This window comes from Balaenoptera borealis (assembly GCF_965194805.1).
Source record: "Balaenoptera borealis genome assembly, chromosome: 6".
NCBI classification, from domain to species: domain Eukaryota; kingdom Metazoa; phylum Chordata; class Mammalia; order Artiodactyla; family Balaenopteridae; genus Balaenoptera; species Balaenoptera borealis.
In genome coordinates this window covers 9370082-9390808 of record NC_138863.1, presented here as the reverse complement: position 1 = coordinate 9390808, position 20727 = coordinate 9370082, and the positions used below count along the sequence as shown (strand labels likewise).

General features: G+C 37.9%; 1 protein-coding gene across 20 annotated transcripts in view; it reads right to left on the bottom strand.

Annotated features, from left to right (window-relative positions):
• Positions 1-20727, bottom strand: part of TRIP12 (thyroid hormone receptor interactor 12) — a 145663-nt gene that overhangs the window by 79409 nt on the left and 45527 nt on the right. For 13 of the 20 annotated variants that reach the window (XM_082396154.1, XM_082396153.1, XM_082396140.1 and 10 more), the window contains 2 exons: positions 10562-10687; positions 8916-9718 (listed from right to left, as the gene is read on the bottom strand). In XM_082396154.1, coding sequence (XP_082252280.1) covers positions 8916-9718; positions 10562-10687 — 929 coding nt within the window. The remainder of the gene's footprint in view (positions 1-8915; positions 9719-10561; positions 10688-20727) is intronic. The other 7 variants (XM_082396144.1, XM_082396147.1, XM_082396151.1 and 4 more) reach the window with 2 other exon arrangements.

Below are 20727 nucleotides of genomic sequence, written 5' to 3'. Positions count from 1 at the left end.
TAGGCTTTCACCTCCAGGCCGGAGTCTGAAAGAATCTTCCCTGTGGAATTTTACCAGCCAAAGAAAAAAGATCTGAAAATGATCATAGCCCAATTTGTTCATTAGATAGTGAATCTCAGTCAAGTCTCATCCATGTGCTCAGAGCTTGCAAGTTAGATTTTTGGTTCCCCTACTCTTGAGTATGAGGAGACACCCAGGAATTACCTGAATTTGAGGAAAGTTCCTGGTATGAAAGTCAAAACCAGAGTAAACACACTCCCCAAAAAAATTACATAAGAGGACTCTGCAAGAAAAGAAAACTTGCTCTTAATGGGGGGGGCGGGGGGGAATAAGCGTCTATAATTAAAAACAATATTCATGGCAGGACTATTCACAATAGCCAAGACATGGAAGCAACCCAAGTGCCTGGTAATAAATGACTAGATTAAGAAGATGTGGTGTGTGTGTGTGTGTGTGTATAATTAATACACACACACACACACACACACACACACACACACAATGGAATATTACTTAGCCATAAAAAAGAATGAACTATTGCCATTTGCAGCAACATGGATGGACCTAGAGAATATTATGCTTAGTGACATAAGTCAGATAGAGAAAGACAAATACAATATATCATTTATATGTAGAACTAAAAAATAACACAAATGAATGTATATACAAAACAGAAACAGACTCACAGACATAAAAAACAAACTTGTGGTTACGGGGGGGGGCAAATTACAGATTACGTGTATGGGATTGACAGATATAGACTACTACATATAAAATACATAAGCAACAAGGATTTACTGCATAGCACAGGGAATTATATCCAATATCTTGTAATAACCCACAATGTAATATAACCTGCAAAAAAAAGTAATCACTATGCTGTACACCTGAAACTAACACAATATTGTAAATCAACTATACTTCAATTAAAGAAAGAAAAAGAGAAGGGGGGAGGAAACCTTTTTTTTAAAAAAAAGGAAATGAGAACAAAATAACCTCTTGAAAATAAAAACAAGATAGCAAACATGAAATAAAAAATCAATACAAAGGTTGGAAGAAGCTGCAGAAATCTACCAGAAAGTAGAACAGAAAAGGAAAGCAAGAACAAAAAGATAAGACCAGAACCTTCCAAAAGGACAATTACCCAAAATAATAGGTGATTCACAAAGAGAAAAGAAGCAAAGATCGGGTGACCAACTGTCCTGGTTTGCATGGGATTCTCGTAGTTTTAAGGCTAAACGTTGGTCTTGGGGAATGCCCCAGATCCAAGGGAAACCAGAACTTCAGATCACCCTAACAAGGAATGAAACAAATGCACAGCTATGCCTATATCACGACATTTCTAAATAACTGAGGCAAAGATCTGTAAGTTTCCAGAAAAACGGGTTATATATACAGATCAGGAATCAGAATGCTTGCAGTACTGAAATCTAAATAACATAATTCTTCAAAATTCTGATGGAGAATAATTTCCAACCCAGAACTGTATTTTCAATCAGTCTGTCAAATAAGTATCAAGGTTGTAGATTTTCACATTCAAAATCTGAAAAAAACAAAAAAAACTTTAAAAAATCTCATATGTGCTTTTTCTTAGAAAGCAAGTGGAAGACATGTTCACCAAAACAAAACAGTAAATCAAGAAAGAAGATGCAGGATCTGCAATCAGGAAACTAAACAGAAGACTAAAGAAATACCTGAAGCTAAAAGCAATGTAACCAGGCATAAAAGGGCAGCCATCCAGAGGCCTCATTTCTTCAGGAAAATGAAACAAATCCATGTAGACAGCTTGAGAAAAGATTTAGACAATGCATAATGAGTTTGGAGTTGAGTGACGGAGTCAAAGAAAAGGAAAACAACAAAATAATTATTAAACTCAGTAAAAAAAAAAAAAAAAGGTTATAAGAAAGGTTATAAAAAAAGGTTATAAGAAAAGAAAAGTTCCTACAGGCTCAGTGTTAACTGAGCAACGATCATGACTGGAAAAATGTGAAGCATGTACAGTATGCATTTGGTGGGTGAATAGGTGTGGTAAATCTCCCATATAGGGCACACAATAGTGGTCAAAGTGAAAAAATTCAACAAATAAGACATATGAGCACATATGTCTCACATTTATAGATAGAAGTAAAAACCAAAATGATTGGCTATGCGGAAAGGCAATGTGGCAGGAAGCCTGCTATTTTTTAATAATAAATCTTATATCACTTGACTTTACACATTAAGTATTGACTAATATGAAGGAAAATTTTTAGCAGGATACACACTGGAAGAAAGAGACAGCCCTTAGGGATGGGATTAAGTAATTATTTTTTCTTCTTTGTACGTTTTAATATTTTTGGGATTTTTCATTTTTGATAACAAACACTTTATAATCAGAAGCATCAAAATAGTATAGAATACAGAGGCATGAATAAGAAAAAGCAATTTTAATTTAACTGAAATATAAGTTTAGTAAAATGTAATTTGGCTGAATTAATTCTTACTCTGACCTGGTATACAAAAATACATACCATGGTTGTTTAAAATTCACAATATAAAACAAAGCAAAGCCTTAAAGAGGTCAATAACATTTGTTTCCATTTAATATTCCTTTTTTAAAAATCTGGCAACTCATTTTTGGTAAATTACTATTGGTAATATGTGGTTACATATCAGTACTAATAAAGTTTTAAGTACTAAATTATTTTAACAGCTGCTTTATAATACAGAAAGCTCTTAACACTCAATCCTTTTTCCTTTAAGCTCCTCACCCAATACATCACCAGGCTAAAAGATAATTCAATTTTTAAAAACTCAGCGGGTATGGCCCTCTAAGACCCAACTAGGTAAAACCAAGAGTTTACTTTTAAATTATTCTGTCCTGTTTGACTCATTCTTCTTTCCTCTCTCCGTGCTAGAGGCACAAAGTACCATGTCTCTTGGCAGAATTACCTTCCCAGAATTCGGCATCTGCCTGGTTCTTTTCTAGTTCTAATAATGGCTACAGGTTGCATGCAAGTCACAGAAGAGTAGAAGAGTATGAAACTCAAGCTGAAAATAAGCTGGTAACTACTGCTATGTTATTAATAATGTGCACATGATGTCTACTTTAAATAATGGAAAGGGAACTGGACCTACAAATAGACATAGCAAACTGGAAATATAGCACCTTTAAATTTTTCTATAAATACATTCCATAATTAATCGCAGATTCTGATCACAAACTGTTTCTTACATGTCAATGCCATCCGTCACCTTCTACCATTAAGACAGTACATACTTTGAAATAGTCAAATTACTTCAAAATTAGCCTAAAGAGAAGGTAGATAGATTAGCAGAATATTTTAAGAATATTTTGAAATATTACATCAAAACATCACTGAATATTTTAAAAAATCATTTGTATCATTACACTGCCCCACTGGTTTTACATTTATGCTACATAAATTGGCTAAGACTGTTTGCTCAGGTTAAACAACGCAACGCAAGAATAATTTCCTAATGCAGATTAAAAATTGTCATATAACACTATCCTTTCTGGGGTATTCTCAAAACCCAACTGGGCTTCCCTGGTGGCGCAGTGGTTAAGAATCCGCCTGCCAATGCAGGGGGACATGGGTTTGAGCCCTGGTCCAGGAAGATCCCACGTGTCGTGGAACAACTAAGTCCGTGCGCCACAGCTACTGAGCCTGCGCTCTAGAGCCCGCGAGCCACAACTACTGAGCCCACGTGCCGCAACTACTGAAGCCAGCGCACCTAGAGCCCCTGCTCTGCAACAAGAGAAGCCACCACAATGAGAAGCCCATGCACCGCAATGAAGAGTAGCCCCTGCTCACTGCAACTAGAGAAAGCCCACGTGCAGCAACGAAGACCCAATGCAGCAAAAAAATTTATAAACTTCTACCAATTGACACAAGGTGACCTTTGTCCCACAGCTATCTTGACCAGCGGCAGATGGCAAGCCATAGGCTTCAGGTAGCCCGTCACAAAGCAGCTAAAATATACTGCCAGCCCTAGTTCCTCACCAGAAACTTGTTCAAAAGATGCCAAAGCAGCACACCAGGAAAGTCTTCCTGCTTCAGTGACCCGATTAAATGTATCATTTCCCAAAGTGTGTTCCATGGACCACTGCTGTCTCCCTTGGTAATAGGTGGTCAAACAGATTTATAAAATAATGGGTTAAACAGAAGTGACCGTAAGAATTCTCATATTTTTCAATATACTAAAGCATATCCTGAATCTCCTTGAGTGGTATCTGACCATGGGGAAATGGGTTTTCACAAAGCATCATGTAAGTACTGTTACTGCTACAATTTGAAAAAAATTTCCTTTACCAGGAAGTTTTACTGACCAATCGTATCTTAGAATGAGACTATACCTGAGGAAACATATCACCTTCTAATTAACAGGTTCACTGAGTCCTAAAAGTTGAAGAAAACAACCTACCCAATTTGGAATGCTTTCTATCTCACAAAATGGCCACTCCATTTTTTAGTTAACTGACATATTTTTTTACCCGGAGTTGCTAATCCACTGAATGGATTGTAACCATTGAATCTAATTCTGCCCCCAGATTAACATTAAATTTAAAAAAATATCAAACTAATTCCTAATGCACACAAAAGCTCTTCAAATCTATCGCAACAATTCCCAATTCACATTTTATGTTTATACGGTATTTTAATTTTACAAAGTTGTTTTCACATACATTCTTTCATTTTTGCTTCACAAGAATGAATATCATCATTCTGCAAAGATCAGGGATTAGGTTGCTATCATAATTGTAGTTCAGTGATTTGTCCAACCCCACAAAACTATCAGAAGACAACAGAACTTTAAATCAGGGTCTTCCAAATCTAAAGATAGCTATACCGTAAACTGATCAATAGCTAGAATTTATATCAATCCTTCATTTTCAAAATGATGCTCCTGAATGCTTTGTCTTAAGATACTCAATTTCAGCTGTGCACCCTAAATTTAGTGATGCATCCTAAGTACTATTAGCACTATGCTAAGGCTCCTCACATATTTATTCATTCCTCAAATAGCTACTGTGCCCATTTTACAATGAAAAGGTTGCCAACTTTCTCGTAGTCACCAGCTGATAAAATGGCAGAACTAGGATTCAAATCTAGGATTTTTAGCTCTATATTAAGAGCTCTCTCTCCCCAAAATACCATTACTTGAAGCCCAGGGATTCCTCTAAGATACTTCATTTTGCCTCTGTATTCGTAAATAAAATTACCAAGTACTGCCAATCCTCTTGCAGTACTCCTTCTTACATAAACTCTTTCCTAAAGTGACCTATTTAATCATACCTAAAATTCACCCTGCCCTGTGTGACTCCAGGAAGCCTGCCTGGATTTAGCTCACCCAATCTACTCAATCCTCTGCACCCTATATATCTCACAACTAATTTCTGGAATCACATGGCCTGGGTTTGACTCTTGGCTCTATCACTTCTTAGTTCTGTGACCTTGGACAGGTGACATGACCTCATTGACCCTGAGTTTCTTTACCTGTAAGAAGCGAATAACAGTACCTGCCACACAGGGCTGATGAGGAGTAAATGAGATGATCCATGTCAACTATTTACAAGTTGTCAGGCACTTGTAAGCACTTTAAGTATTTGTTATTATTTTGTTTTGAAATGTTTTTCACTTATTTGTAAAGAAGCAAACACACAGTTAATGGTATAATATGAACCCCTGGGCTCACATAGTATTATTCATCCCTAAAGATGAATCAATACCAGTAAAGAAGGATCAAATAAAAGTTCATCTCCTCTGGGGTCTTAACATCTCTTAATGACCCAAATAGATTGCAACAGTAAAACACAAACAACTAACATGGATGAAAAATAAGTGACATAACAAAGAAAACAAAGGCTTCAAAGTCACACATACCCATCCCATCTTCAAATCCTAACTCTGTCACTTACGAGATATGTTACTCTGGCAAGTTATTTCACCTCCTTGGAATAAATTTCCTTAATAACTATCATCAAGCACCAATTTTTCGGAAAAGTAAATGTGACTGCATATGTAAAATACCTGGCACTTTTAGATGTGAAACAAATGCTGGTTCCCTTCTCTTGTTTCAACAGCTTAGGCTATAATTAGAGCTTAGAACTAGGGTAGTGGCAATGAAAATGGGAAAGTGATATTAGTGACCACAGAACACACAGATTTTGTGAAAGTAAGAAAAGCAACTATGAAGTGAGTTTTAAACTAAGTCAGTTTGTGACCATGTGCAGAGTGAGTATGGCAGCATACCTGGACTGGTTTTATTATGGCACAGGGGCAGCATCAAAACCCTCGGGGCTTCCTGTTTGAGAGCAACCTCACAACCAAGAAAACCCCGCTGATCAGCCACTGGTAGGGTCAGGTTTTCTTTTAAAGACTGCACTAACTGACTATGTACAAAAAGAAAGCTGGTCTCTGAGAAGAGTTAAGGACACAACACTCGAGAACAATCTGCTCAGGGCTTCCCTGGTGGCGCAGTGGTTAACAGTCTGCCTGCCAATGCAGGGGACACAGGTTCAAGCCCTGGTCCGGGAAGATCCCACATGCTGCGGAGCAACTAAGCCCGTGCACCACAACTACTGAGCCTGCGCTCTAGAGCCCGCAAGCCACAACTACTGAGCCCGTGTGCCACAACTACTGAAGCCCGTGCGCCTAGAGCCCGTGCTCCACAATAAGAGAGGCCACCGCGATGAGAAGCCCGCGCGCCACAATGAAGAGTAGCTCCCGCTCGCCGCAACTAGAGAAAGCCCGTGCACAGCAACAAAGACCCAACGCAGCCAAAAATAAGTAAATAAGATACATAAATTAAAAAAAAAAAAGAGCAATCTGCTCTCACCTGTGCCAGGACCCTCCTAGAAATAAGAATTGAAAGAGATGAGCTCTTCAAATGAGGTAGGCTGGAAGGGTTAGAGTGAATCCCACGGACTGTGCTGTAAACTCAACCTGGGCCACTGACTGTGGAGATCACACAGCTACTACACACAGTGGAGACACACAAGCACGCAAATACAGATGCACACATGCTTCTACTTCACTTAAAAGTAGACAGAGGAAGAGGTAAAAAGGCAGAGATAAATAACTCCAATTGTCAAGAAAACCTTGTCTGGACCAACAGACAAACGGCTGTCCCTTTTTACCCAACCTTTTATTTCCTTTTGACTTCAGGATACCAATCTTAATCTTCATCCGATATTTATATTCAAATTCAAAAGATTTTATACAGATATACCGCATATTTAAAATAACAAATAGAACAAATTCTATAATTTAAGAGTAAGAGATGCTACCTTCACAATAACCCTATGATACAGGTTAAACATAAAATTTTACCATAATGTCTACTAGTATTCTTGTCAAAATGTTGCTAATATTGAATCAACTGAGAATAGTTTATAGATTGTAGAATTAAACTAAACAGAGCTAACAGCTCTGATTCAACACTAGGTTAGGCTGGTTCAATATTAAACTTTCACAAGAATACTAGTAGACACTATATAAAATCTTCCAATGACCAAAAAACATTCTAGCCCTATCAAAATGTGGACCTGAAATTTTCTTTGAGGGCTCAAAAGGAGAAAAGATGGTCAAAAACAAGCTTCTTGGTTAAATATTACAAAAATTAAATGCTTTGGAAACCACAGGTAAGTGCTGTTTTGTTCTCTGTATTTGCGTCGTTTAGATTTCTCAAAATAGACCAAAAAAAAAAAAAAAAAAAAAAGCACTTCATCATTACAGCAATCATGTAATTGAAGAGGGTCGCCACGATTTCTAATCAGTTCTAATGAAGTTAACATTTGGCTTCCTGAAGAAGTTTTTTTGGAAAAAAGAAGGAGAAAAGTGCCTCAGGATGCCTTTCTCTTATCTATTGTTTGTTTCTTTGCTTGAATGTATTATTCTCAAACATTAGTTCTTTCTGCTCCACTATACGCTTCAAGAAGGCAATTTCTTTCCCATTTACCTAGGACCCAGAGCCCAGCGCAATGAACATAAGAGGTATTCATCCTTAGTCTAAGCTCCTTAAAGGCCATAAAATATTACATGTGAATAAAGTTTAATTAATACTAGGGTACATTTATTCTAATAACTTAGCTCAGGGTTTCCTCACATCAAGAATGTGTGGAACAGTGGTCCCACACACAGTGTTAGAATCCCTGGTGGCGCAGTGGTTAAGAATCCGCCTGCCGATGCAGGGGACATGGGTCTGAGCCCTGGTCTGGGAAGATCCCACATGCCATGGAGCAACTAAGCCCGTGTGCCACAATTACTGAGCCTGCGCTCTAGAGCCCGCGAGCCACAACTACTGAGCCCAAGTGCCACAACTACTGAAGCCCGCGCGCCTAGAGCTTGTGCTCCGCAACAAGAGAAGCCACCGCAATGAGAAACCCGCGCACCGCAACAAAGAGTAGCCCCCGTTCGCTGCAACTAGAGAAAGCCCATGTGCAGCAACACATGCAGCAACAAAGACCCAAAGCAGCCATAAATAAATAAATAAATAAATAATTAATTAATTAATTTTACAAAACAAAAAGAATGTATAATACCAAAAAAGAGCATTTGATCTCCAACTGTGGTCATGATCAACTCATAACTAGAACAGTTTTGTTTCTGGTTATAGGAGAAAAACCAACTTGCTGTCCTACTCTGACATCGGAAAATAAGTAGCAAATGCTGCAAAGATAAAGAAAGATACTAAAACATGACAATTTAGTAATAAGGCGGAAGCATTCCTTATCCATCTCCATAAAAGTAAACGTGGTTTATCAATTATTATACACTTTGGGTACAGATACAGGTACAGTAATAAATCTAAAACTGCCTCAGACTGACTACCTTGAAAACCTGATCCCTCTTGACAAATCCAGAGAAATTTTCTTTAATTTAAAAAAAAAAAGATCTTTCGAGTGAACTTACTTGCTAATTTGGCCTGTAATCCAGAAGGTCCAGGTTTTGATGTCTCTGACTTAGAAGACCCCGGAAGAGACAGTTTTGTTTTAGGAAGGCTAACTTTAGGGCTGAAACGAGCAGCCCAATCAAATTTTGAAGAGCCACCAGTTTTACTCTGTTCCTTCTCCCTGCTACTTCTTCTTGGACTGGGGCTGGATGCTGAACGGGAACGCCTGGCCTTGTTCTGGTCTTTTCCTTGTTTCACCCTGGCACCTGGTGGAACAGCAGAGGAGGCCGAGGCTACAGCAGAAGACGAGGAGGAAGTAGAGGCAGCAGAAGAAGAATCGGTGATGGTGCTACACCCAGCTTTGGCTGAGGCGGCTGATTTTGAAGCCAGCTTGGTAGGTTTTGCAGATCTCTCTTCGGCACCAGTTGCTTCCGACACAGAACCACTCTTTATACAAGAACTCTCTGTCCTCTTTCTTTTCTGACTCCGTGAACTAGCAGTGGCCCCACTCTTCCTGGTATGAGCCTTGCTTGTTGATGGAGACTGTGCAGATTTCAGTTGTTGCTCCTGGTCTAAATGTCTCTTCTTTGACTTACTGTGTGGCTTACTTGTTTCTGAGGGAGATTCAGTATGCTGAAGTGCTTTGGGTTTTTTTGCAGAGCTAGGAGAGTTGGTCCTGTCGTAGTCTGGACTAGCACTGCGTTTCACTCCTCGAGAATTGTCTTTCTTAGGCACCTGCCCCGTTTTCTGCCTTTCTGAAGTATTGGCTCTGTCTGGATCCTCTGGTTGTGGGACTATGACAGCAGATGATGAACTGCAGCTTCTAAGAGGTTAGATAAGACAAGAGTTAGTATCAGCCTGCCATCGTTAAACCTGTCATATAATACTTATTTATTAACTTCTCAAATCTGTGGAAATAAGATTTTTTTTAAAGTGCAAAAGTTTTCCTGGTAAGTCCAGTAACTAAATAAACATAGGCTCGCAAATGGTTCAAAACTGAGGGGAAAAAAAAGGGGTGGGGGTGGGGGGAGGGTGACACTTTGGATGGTAAAGTATTAGAAGATCAGGCTAATTCTTTAGCCCAAAGATTACTGACACTAACACCCCTAATCATAAAACAAGAATTAGGATTACAAGAAAAAGAATGCTTACTTAGTAGCTCAGAATGAGTTGAAACTAGAATATCAATACTCTATTTACAAACACAACTTCTTTGTCAAAGCTTAAAATAAATAAGCATTAACATATACACTTTCAAAATGAAGGTTAGAAAGTTTTATATTGTAGTATCAAATATTTACAGTCACATTCCTTTCCAAAGACTCCTATCAATTAGATCTTAAGACATCACTGATCTGTGGCTCTGACAATAAAAAACTAAGAAAAATTGGATTTAAAATGGCATTTCAGATGCCTATAATGGTTTGTTAGGCAAAAGGAGAAACTCGCAGCTCTCTAATCAAGGAGAATAAAGCACTATCTGGGGTATGTTGCACTGACATCACTGCAGAGGTGATACACTATTAATCCTAAAAGTTATACCCGGATAATAATGAAAACATGTATCGTAACATTTTGGCATAACCTGGTACGTTTTAATATTACGTAATGACTCAATTGCAAATAATTCTGCCTTGAAAAATGTATAAGCAATGTGAAGATTTACCTTTTAGAAAGGTGTCCCCTTGACAGTTCAGAAGTAGTATTAGACTGCACTTTGGGTGCCTTAGAATTAGATTTTCTACTCTCAGGAGGGCTATATCCCTTATGTTTTGCCTGCCCTAAATGTGACCTGTCAGCAGAAAACCAAAACAGAAATCTATCAGGAAAATGAGATGCAAATACAACACTGAAAGTGAAATCTTTTTTCATTAAAAAAAAAAAAAAAAGCTTCCCAATTCTTCATTATTGACTCTACCCTTTCCCCAAATATTTCTATAATTAAATGATTATTCTATCAAATAATCTGGCCAAAGAAATTACCTTTTAGAACCAACCCCCTCAATACCCAAGAGTTAAGATTTTTTTTATAACCAGCTGAAGTACACCAAAAAACCAAGTCCTAGATAAAAAGATAAAGAATTTACCACAAAATATTCCAAACACATTCAAAACAATTGCACCGTTGATACATGGTTGGGTTGTATTTATAATAAATCAAATCCTTATGCCAGCATTGTTTTAAGAGCAAGCTTGAGGGACATGAAGAAACTGTTTTCAGTTGTTAGATGTTTAACCTCTGGCAAAGGTCACATGAGATTTACACAAGCAAAGGAAGCATGCACGAATATATACCCAGAAAAGTTGGTGTTCCAGAGGTGAGATATTAATGGAACAGATGCAATTTATGTAATTTATGGCCAACATCCTTCATGTAAATAACATAAAAGAGCATATTCTAATGAGAATAATAAAGTTTCATTAATACCAAAGCTGTTTACTTTGTTAAAAAAAAAAAATTTTAAAGGCCTTCAATCCGAAAATGATCTCAAAGGAATTTAGAAATGAGTCACTGAACGCCTTACACAATAACTCTAACTGAACATATAAGGATGCCGTGCAGTTCTTCTTAACACATCATACGTGTTCCACCATCTCTTCAAAAAGATGATCTAAGGTTTCTGGTCTCAGTATCTTTACTGTTTTCTTTCATTATTGCAGAAGAACTCACTACTGGAATCTTGAAAGAAGATATGGCATCAGCTTCTCAGTGAAAGTAAATATTTCTTGGGTCCGTACTATCATTTTCATTTTTAAGGTTTTAATCCATAAAAGAATAGTACTTTCTAAAGATTTCACTAGATCAACTACTAAAAAACTATAGTAACCTATAGTCTTTTGTGTGTTGTAGTCTTTGCTTTAGTAATGATTTTCCCCCCCACGGTATATGTTATATTTTCTCTGGGTGTATCCAAGCTGAACCTTGTAAGAGTTTTATATACTGTGATTTAGTTTTTCTTTTTCCTAGATATTCTTACACTGGCAGACTGAAATTTTGCTTTATCCCATGAGTTTCTTGTTTGAGAGATTTAGTTTCTAGGAGTTGCTTTTTGTTTTTGTTACATTTCTAGTAAAAGATATGAGAGTTCTACTTTTTTTTTTTTTTAAAGGAATAAGACTGAGTAAATTTGCAAATCATTTCATAGTTATTTTTTAAAAAGGGAGGTAAAATGTTGTTTTCAGGTATACAATTTAATATCCACGGAATAATATTTATAAATTACATCATTCAGGTTCTCTACATTCTTATTTTTGTAAAGTTTGCCATAGATTAATCTTTTAATTGAATCACAATTTCTACTTCATTGTATAATAAAAATATTCCTTGCTGTAGTCCTTGAAAATTTAAAAATCATATTAAAAGAAAACCTTATCCATTCAAAGCTAGACAACTCTGTGATAATGTTCAAGTAGTTAAGTAGTTAAATGTCAATCCTTTAAAAGAAAAACAACAGAAAAACAAAAAAACCCACCATAACATATTCCTAAGCAAGTCTCTGTCGACAGAAATTGACCAACACTAACCTAAGGCTGATCCCACTGCAGAGGCAGCACTCCTCCTCTTCTCCACCCAAATAAATTGTCCTCTGGTTTTAAAATACATCTAACTTCATAGCCACCCAAACCCACTCCTGCATTTTTCATGTCCTTACTAACACTTTCAAGAGGAATAAAGAATTCAGCAGGTAAAGTCTCAACATGTATGAAAGGGGGAGGGGAGGGGAGGAAAAAGAACAGAAAGAAAACAGTATCCAATCATCTGAGAAAGTGAGGCTCACAAAACTGGCTTAAATCCCATACTGATCTGATTCTACCTTTCCTAAAATTATTTTTAAGTGTGATATTCTGAGGCCTCGTCAAAAAATTTTTAAAAATACTATAAAACACCATTTATGTCCTTCTATTGTTTAGCATGATCTTAATATTGATACATTTTCTGTAGAGGGCATTAAATACTTCCAGCTTTGTGGGCGGTACTATGTGTCACAAAAGCAGGTATAAACAACACATAAACAAATGGGCATGGCTATGTTCCAACCAAATTTTTATTTACAAAAGCAGGCAGTAGGCTGGATTTGACCCATGGGTTTTCCAACCCCTGACATACCACAAAAGGAGTAAGCAACCAGATGGATACCATAAGTAACAATCTGGGCCCTCCCAAAGTGGGACTCTATTTTATCATGCCCATTTATAAATTATTAATGCTCAGATACTGTAAGGAAATCTCCATAAAATAATAATGCCCAATTAGAACAGCCAATTAGAGTATAACAGCATTCAGCACTAAACGAGTCTTGATGCCTTTTAGCTCATTTTACCAACTCCCTCATTTATCAAACCTTATTAACATTAATTTTTATTAAAAAAAACATAATCTCTTTAAGACCCGTAAAAGTTATATCCAGTGTAAATCAAATTTGCAAGAACAAGACAATAAAATTCACGACAAACTCTTAAGTAGCACCAAGATGAGCCCATTTAGTGAATTATAGCCCAAGATAGTTGGGTGGGGGGATGGATGTGGATGGAGCGGGGGCACAAGTATATTCAGGAGCTTCTACATCATCCTATGGATGTTGCTGGAAAAAAAAAAAATCTCAGGCTCTGCAAAATCACCCACTAAAAATAACTGGACTAATGGTGAAAATAAGATTGGAAACAGAGCACTCAAACCTATGTTATTTTGCAGTGAGAGTCCTAACAAAAACGCCATCAATTTTAATAAAAGATTAAACCTTCACTAACATTTGCACCAATAATCCCAGTTGGTCCACTCATTAGAGTCTTTCTTATTTTTGTACTTTCTCCTTTAAGTGTAAATTTTTCAAGACATTTTCTTTCAGGACCAACTTCGACAAAATTAAAAATACAATTCTGGGGGAGACTTCCCTTTTTGTCATTTTCTTTCTTTATAAATACAAGAGTAAATGGTTTTGAGCTTCCTGGGAGTGTTACCAGTACAAAGTGTGGTGGTTCTGGAAGCCACGGAACTAGCTATTTCTTGCACTAAATGATTTCTTTAACTCATTTCTGCACTATTTCCAGGTCTTTCATAAGACTTCATAGATTACCAGTTCATATATTAACACTACAGGAAAAACTGCCTAAGACCTGACACTACTTCCACATCATACTGACATCATTTTCCTATTTACCAAGTACATGCGCGCCAACTCACGTTAAAGAAACCCAGGTTGCAACAGAGCATACTACAATCATCTCTGGGTTATGTGCTTTCAAGATTAACCTGAAAGCAAGTCTCAAATGCCTCTTGCCGACTTTTAGGCAAATTGTAGTGACTGTCCCTTCTAGATACTTAATTTGGTAGTCTTAAAGATTAGAAACCATCTCTAGTCCAGAGGACATCTAAAAGAGGCCAAAACCTTGTAGCAAAAAGTATTTTTATTGTAATCTTAGACAAATGAGGAACGCGGCTAGTTACAAGGAGCTAGTTAATTCCTTGTATTACAGTTCCTGGATTTTCTTTGAAATTAATATCTATGCCAGACATACAACTCAAATATATGTACATATTACCAAATATAAATGATTTGGTACTTAATTATATCTCCAAATTTGTGTGTGTATGTGTATACAGACGTACATTTTTATGCTCTTATATTTTATATACAGAATTATAACATTATAGCTTTGTGTTCCAAAAATTAAATGCTTTGTTTATAATGCTATAAAATGCATATTATAGGGGCTTCCCTGGTGGTGCAGTGGTTGAGAATCTGCCTGCCAATGCAGGGGGCACGGGTTCGAGCCCTGGTCTGGGAAGATCCCACATGCCGCGGAGCAACTGGGCCCGTGAGCCACAACTACTGAGCCCGCGCGTCTGGAGCCTGTGCTCCGCAACAAGAGAGGCCGCGATAGTGAGAGGCCCGCGCAACGCAATGAAGAGTGCCCCCGTTCGCCGCAACTGGAGAAAGCCCTCGCGCAGAAACGAAGACCCAACACAGTTAAATAAATAAATAAATAAATTTATTTTAAAAAAATGCATATTATAAATAAGCCCCTGATTTTCAATAATCAAAGTGGAAAGTTCACTTAAACCACTTTAAACAAAAACTCACTAATGTTCTCTGTAAAATGTACTAGTTTCTATTTCAGTCACAAAACAGAAGCTGAGTAGTCTGACCAATGTTCCTATGTTCAGTTATGGAGAAATGCTAGCACAAATAATTCTGTAATTTAGAACTCCTTATTTATCTTAAAAATCAGTGGTTTTAAAAAAAAAAAAAACAGTAGTGGTTCCTCCTCCGGGGAGTATTTTGAAACAGTATGTTGGGGAACAGTGGTGCTGCTGGCGTTTTCAGCAGGTAAGGACTAGAGGTAGAAGATGTCATGCAGTACACAGAACCATGAGACACAGTGAAAAACTGCCTCATCACCCATATATTTCAAATAGCCTTGATAATACAGGAAGACCTTATGAAAACACTTAAAATCTGGCCATGACATCGGGGAAAAACAGGTTTATAATTTCTCAGCTTAGATTTGTTTTGCATGGTTCTCTATATACTTAAATTTTGCAGGAATGCAAGGGAATCCACAAAAGATTATATCTGTTTTTTGCAGCTTGACCAAGAGTCATGCACCATTTTGGAAAAGTTTGTAATGAAAATGCTGCTTACAGCATTTAAGTCTGTTGTCGCAGCTGTCACATTCAATAAATTCAAATAGAGATGCAAGCATCTGAATACAGTGTCATCTTCTGTCAAGTACCCAAGCATTTACCTACTGAAATAATGTTATTTTGTTATCAACTGTTTTCCTTTTACTTGTTTATTTTCACCTTTGTGAAATGCTTGTATATTATATTCATGTTTCTAAACTGTGGAGGGAGGCTTTTTATATACTTCTTAATTCAAGACACTAAAGGGGCATCAAAATAAAGATGTTTACATTATATGATACACGTTATAGAGTGGGAGCACTGGATCGAACAGAGTTGAGAACTACTGTACCAAGCTACTCAATTCATACTTGCACACACTTGGTTTCCCAACTCAAGTATACGCAAGTCACGACAGGGCACATAAATACTGATAACACACTACACTGTGTCCCGTCCTCAAAGAGGTTAGAATCCATAAAGAGATCTACCAAGTGCTATAAAGTTCACAACAAAGGGAGAAATTACTCTTAGCGGGAAAATACAGGTTTTATAGACCACATGGCATTTAAACCACACCCTGAAGAATGAAAAGCTGAGGAAAAAGAGCGTTCCGCTTAAAAGCAGCATAGACAAGGGCAGAGAGGCAGCAAATTTTAAAACCCACATGGCACCTGGTAAATGATATGAATTTCCCTGAGCACAGAGACACATTAGAAAACAAGGTTGGAAGGACAGGCTAGGGCTTAAATGCCTTTTGGAAGGATTTTGTTCTTAATCGTAGCCTGGAGTAAGAGACTAACAACAGGGTTGGAAACATGCAAAAGCCAAAATTTTATATGTTCAACAATCTGGGTATACTGAGAATGGGTGAGTAAACTACAATAACTTTAAGTTATTGGGCAAAGAAAAAAAGGCAGAGGGACTGAAAATCAAAACCATATATATACACTAATGTGTATAAAATAGATAACTAATAAGAACATGCTGTATTATTTTTTTAACAAATAAAATAAAATTCATATTTAAACAAACAAACAAAAACCATGGGAAAAGATGCCCACCCCCCCCAAAGGGAATCTCACAGTTCAATTTACTTTTGCCCCCACCTTTCACAAATAAATTAGTTGGGTGAGGGGTATAAACACTGAGATAATAAAAGTAAATTAGTGATTAGTGATAGATTAGTGATACAATACCATCTCATGAACTACACTGGCTTTTATAAATACCTGGATAAAAATGTATTAAGATGACCACAGAGGACTTCCCTGGTGGCGCAGTGGTTAGGAATCCGCCTGCGAATTCAGGGGACACGGGTTCAATCCCTGATCCGGGAAGATCCCACAGGCCGTGTAGCAACTAAGCCCGTGCACCATAACTACTGAAGCCCGCGAGCCCTGGAGCCCACGTGCCGCAACTACTGAGCCCACGTGCCACAACTACTGAAACCCGCATGCTCTAGGGCCTGCATGCCACAACTACTGAGCCCATGTGCTGCAACCACTGAAGCCCGCGTGCCTAGAGCCCGTGCTCCGCAACAAGAGAAGCCACCGCAATGAGAAGCCCGCACACTGCAACAAAGAGTAGCCCTTGCTCGCCACAACTAGAGAAAGCCTGTGTGAAGCAACAAAGACCCGACGCAGCCAAAAAAAAAGAGTAAAAAATTAAAAAAAAAAAATCCAAAACAAAACCACAAACACAGAATAAATAATTTTAAACGTGTGATTATGTGATAAGCATTATACTGATTCTTTAAAGACATTATCTAGCTTAATCCTCAAATGACACCGGAGGCAGGTATATTTCCATTTTAAAGATGTAAGAACGGAGGCTTGCCCCAAATCACCCAGCCCTTGGGCAGGAAAGGTGAGATTGAGCCCAGGTATTCCAAATCCCTAAATCTGAAACCCCACAGTTACATCTAGGGGCTTAGTGGTGAAAGTAAAAGGTCAGCATCTAGTTATTAAATTTTTCCTACCCATGCTGGTATTTCTGTTCCTGATTGTATATGTCAAAATAAATGGCTTAAGGCTTTGGAGATGTTATGAGAAAAATAGAAGAAAATCACGTTTTCCCTCCTGCTTCAAAAGCAATAGCCTTCCATATATGATATTGAAACTTGCTGTTCAATTACTGAAGAAGCATTTACATATATTTATTTTTTTTAGTCATACTGATACTTTAGGAAAGCATTCTGAGACTGAGAAAGCATTTGTAAAAAGTGGTGTGGAACATTAGATTCCTTCAATACTGAGGGACAGGAGAATCAGAGCAAATTGTCAGTTAAGATATGAAATAATCTATGACAGCTGATGCCTTATAGGTTTCCAATATGTTTATGAAGTGATTTTTGGACAAAATTTCACACTTGATGATTAAAGCAAGAAATATATAATGCAGAGAAAATTACACAATATATAAAATATTACTTTGTTGGTCCAAGAAATAATTTAACATGGACACTATTAAGAATCCAATGCACATAACTTCTACCTAGAAAAAAGTAGCCTCTGTTCCTCTTTAGACCAAGACAACCATGCCACTGTTGAACACAACACTGTCAATCTTGCCTCCCAGCACAAGGCCTGATGGGACAGACCAGCCTTCTGAGCATTACCAAAGCAGCCCAAAAAGTGGAAAAGCGTGTGCACACGTGGTTCTTTGGGTGAAACTCAAAGTGCATAATTATGCAGTAAGATTCGCCATTACTGAAAGGAGCAAGTGACAAGTTACCGGGCCAACTCTAGTATAAATTGTTTTTTAAAGTGGTTTCAATTAAGTCCTAAGAAACAGTGAAGTCACTGTCACATCACACTGCCTCCCCTTAACATTCTCCTCCTCCCAAAGATGAGGAAGCTTGCGCTTCCATCTGACTGACCAAAGGTCAGGATGAAAAAAGAGACAGAAGGAACACCAAAAAAGGAATATTTAAAAAGGCAGGGCTTCCCTGGTGGCGCAGTGGTTAAGAATCTGCCTGCCAATGCAAGGGACACAGGTTCGATCCCTGGTCCGGGAAGATCCCACATGCCGCGGAGCAACTAAGCCCATGCGCCACAACTACTGAAGCCCGTGCACCTACAGCCCGTGCTCCACAACAAGAGAAGCCACCGCAATGAGAAACCCGTGCACCGCAACGAAGAGTAAGCAGCCCCCGCTCGCCACAACTAAAGAAAGCCCGTGCGCAGCAACAAAGACCCAACGCAGCCAAAAACAAATAAATAAATAAATTTTAAAAATAAAAATTAAAAGGCACCCATACTGGTTAATTAAGTAGGAGAATGAAGAGAACAACACACAATTGCGTGTCCATGCTGTCCTAAGTAGAATTTAGGGAAATAAACAGTTTGTTGCAGACATGGGAGCAAGAATAAAAATTTTAAAATGGTGTTAAACAGCCTGCGATAGCTACCAGGTGCTGTTTGCAAATATTCCATTTCTCTTCTTTCCAGACACACAGTAGCATGATACCTGAGAAACCACCTGGAAGTTACGTGCAGCCATGTAAGTTGCTCTGGTCAAGGAACGTGCGCGGAAATGGATCACTTCTGAGGGAAGCCTTGGACAGCCAGAGAGCAAGTCAGCATATTCTCTTGCCGCCACAGCAGTGATACTTGAATACCTGAATGTGCGGACATGGAGCAGAGCCTGCAAGTAACGCAGGATGGACAAGTTTCCTAGTGGTTAGATTGTTATACTAATATTTAGGAGCTGTTTGTTACTGTAGCACAATCCAGGCACCTTGTCGCATAGCTCATTTAAACCAGGCCCTATTTCAACTGGCCTTCACTCCAGTCAATGACCTTTTCATGACCATTTCAGTAAAAGAAAGTCACATATCTGTGCCTAAAAATGCCAAGGAAGTAAATCTCCTGATTTCAACACTAGTATTTGCTGAACACCTACTACTTGTGAGCAAAGTAACAAGAGACACAGAAAAATGAGAAATCAAATCCACTCTGAAAATAACTAATGACTCCATGTCTCAAGTAGAGACAAATATGGCTGACACGTACCATTTATTTTACAACTGCTTCTTCAGCCTTCAAAGCCCCATCAATGAGGTCATCACCAGAAATGTTTCTCACTTGACTTTAATAACCACTTACATGCCCATTTCCCCTACTGAACTGGAAACTGCTTGTGACAAAGGCTATTCTACTCTAATTTTTATAATTACCATCTAGCATGGTGCTTACTAGCATGGTGTTCTACAAATGGATGAATACAATCTTATACTGAGTTTGTACTGCAAGTACATCAAGGCAGGACTCTTTAGCTCTAAAGCCAAAAACAGAGGCTTTATTAAAATAAGGCACGCATACCTCCAGAATCCAATAGTTAAATAAGCAAGTCTAGAGAAAAGAGTCAACACAGCTCTGAAGAACTAAGGAACTGAAACTCGTCAGAACTTTAATCACACATAATCTCTAATATATTTGCTTTTCTCTGACTGTCCATCATCTTCCGTAAGGCAGGAGACATGCAGTTGGCAACTTCAGATTCACATCTTCCCTGTGCTACCAGAAAGGGAAAAGCTTTCAGTTTTTCCCGGCGTGGATCACATGACCACCCCAGTCCCATCACTGTGCTCAGAATAAATAAAGACTGCAGATTCTGCCAGCTTTGGCAAAAGGCAGTGGGGAGCCAGGAGCAGAGTAAGATCACAGTGGAAAAAATTAACTACCACTCAAAATACATGGGTGAAGAACTGAGGGAAATCATTACACAAGAAGAGGGGTTAATCTCAGCTGAACAAATTAAAAGTTCATTTCTCCTGTATCATGGTTCAAAGGAAGATTAACAACATATGAAAACTTATTAGTACATTTACATCAAGAAGTATTCTCACTCAGATCTCACTCCTTAAACCTATTTTTCTAATGTTTAACATCTCATTACTATAGAAACACCAATAAAATGAAATCAATGCAATTTTTCCATATCAAATTAGCAGGAAAATGCAAAATGGAGATAACACAAATAGAATGATGAGAAAAAGCACTCTTTTTCCTGATGGTGATAAGTAAATTGGAGAAAAAAATTTATGTGAAATAAGTTGACCATAAAAAACTCGCTTTGACCAAGCAATTTCACTTCTGGGAACATATCTCTTAAGAGATGCCAAAATTGCAAACATTTAAGCATAAGCGAAAACTTTTCCCACTGCAACCATCTAACTATCCAAAAAATGAAAATTAATAGTG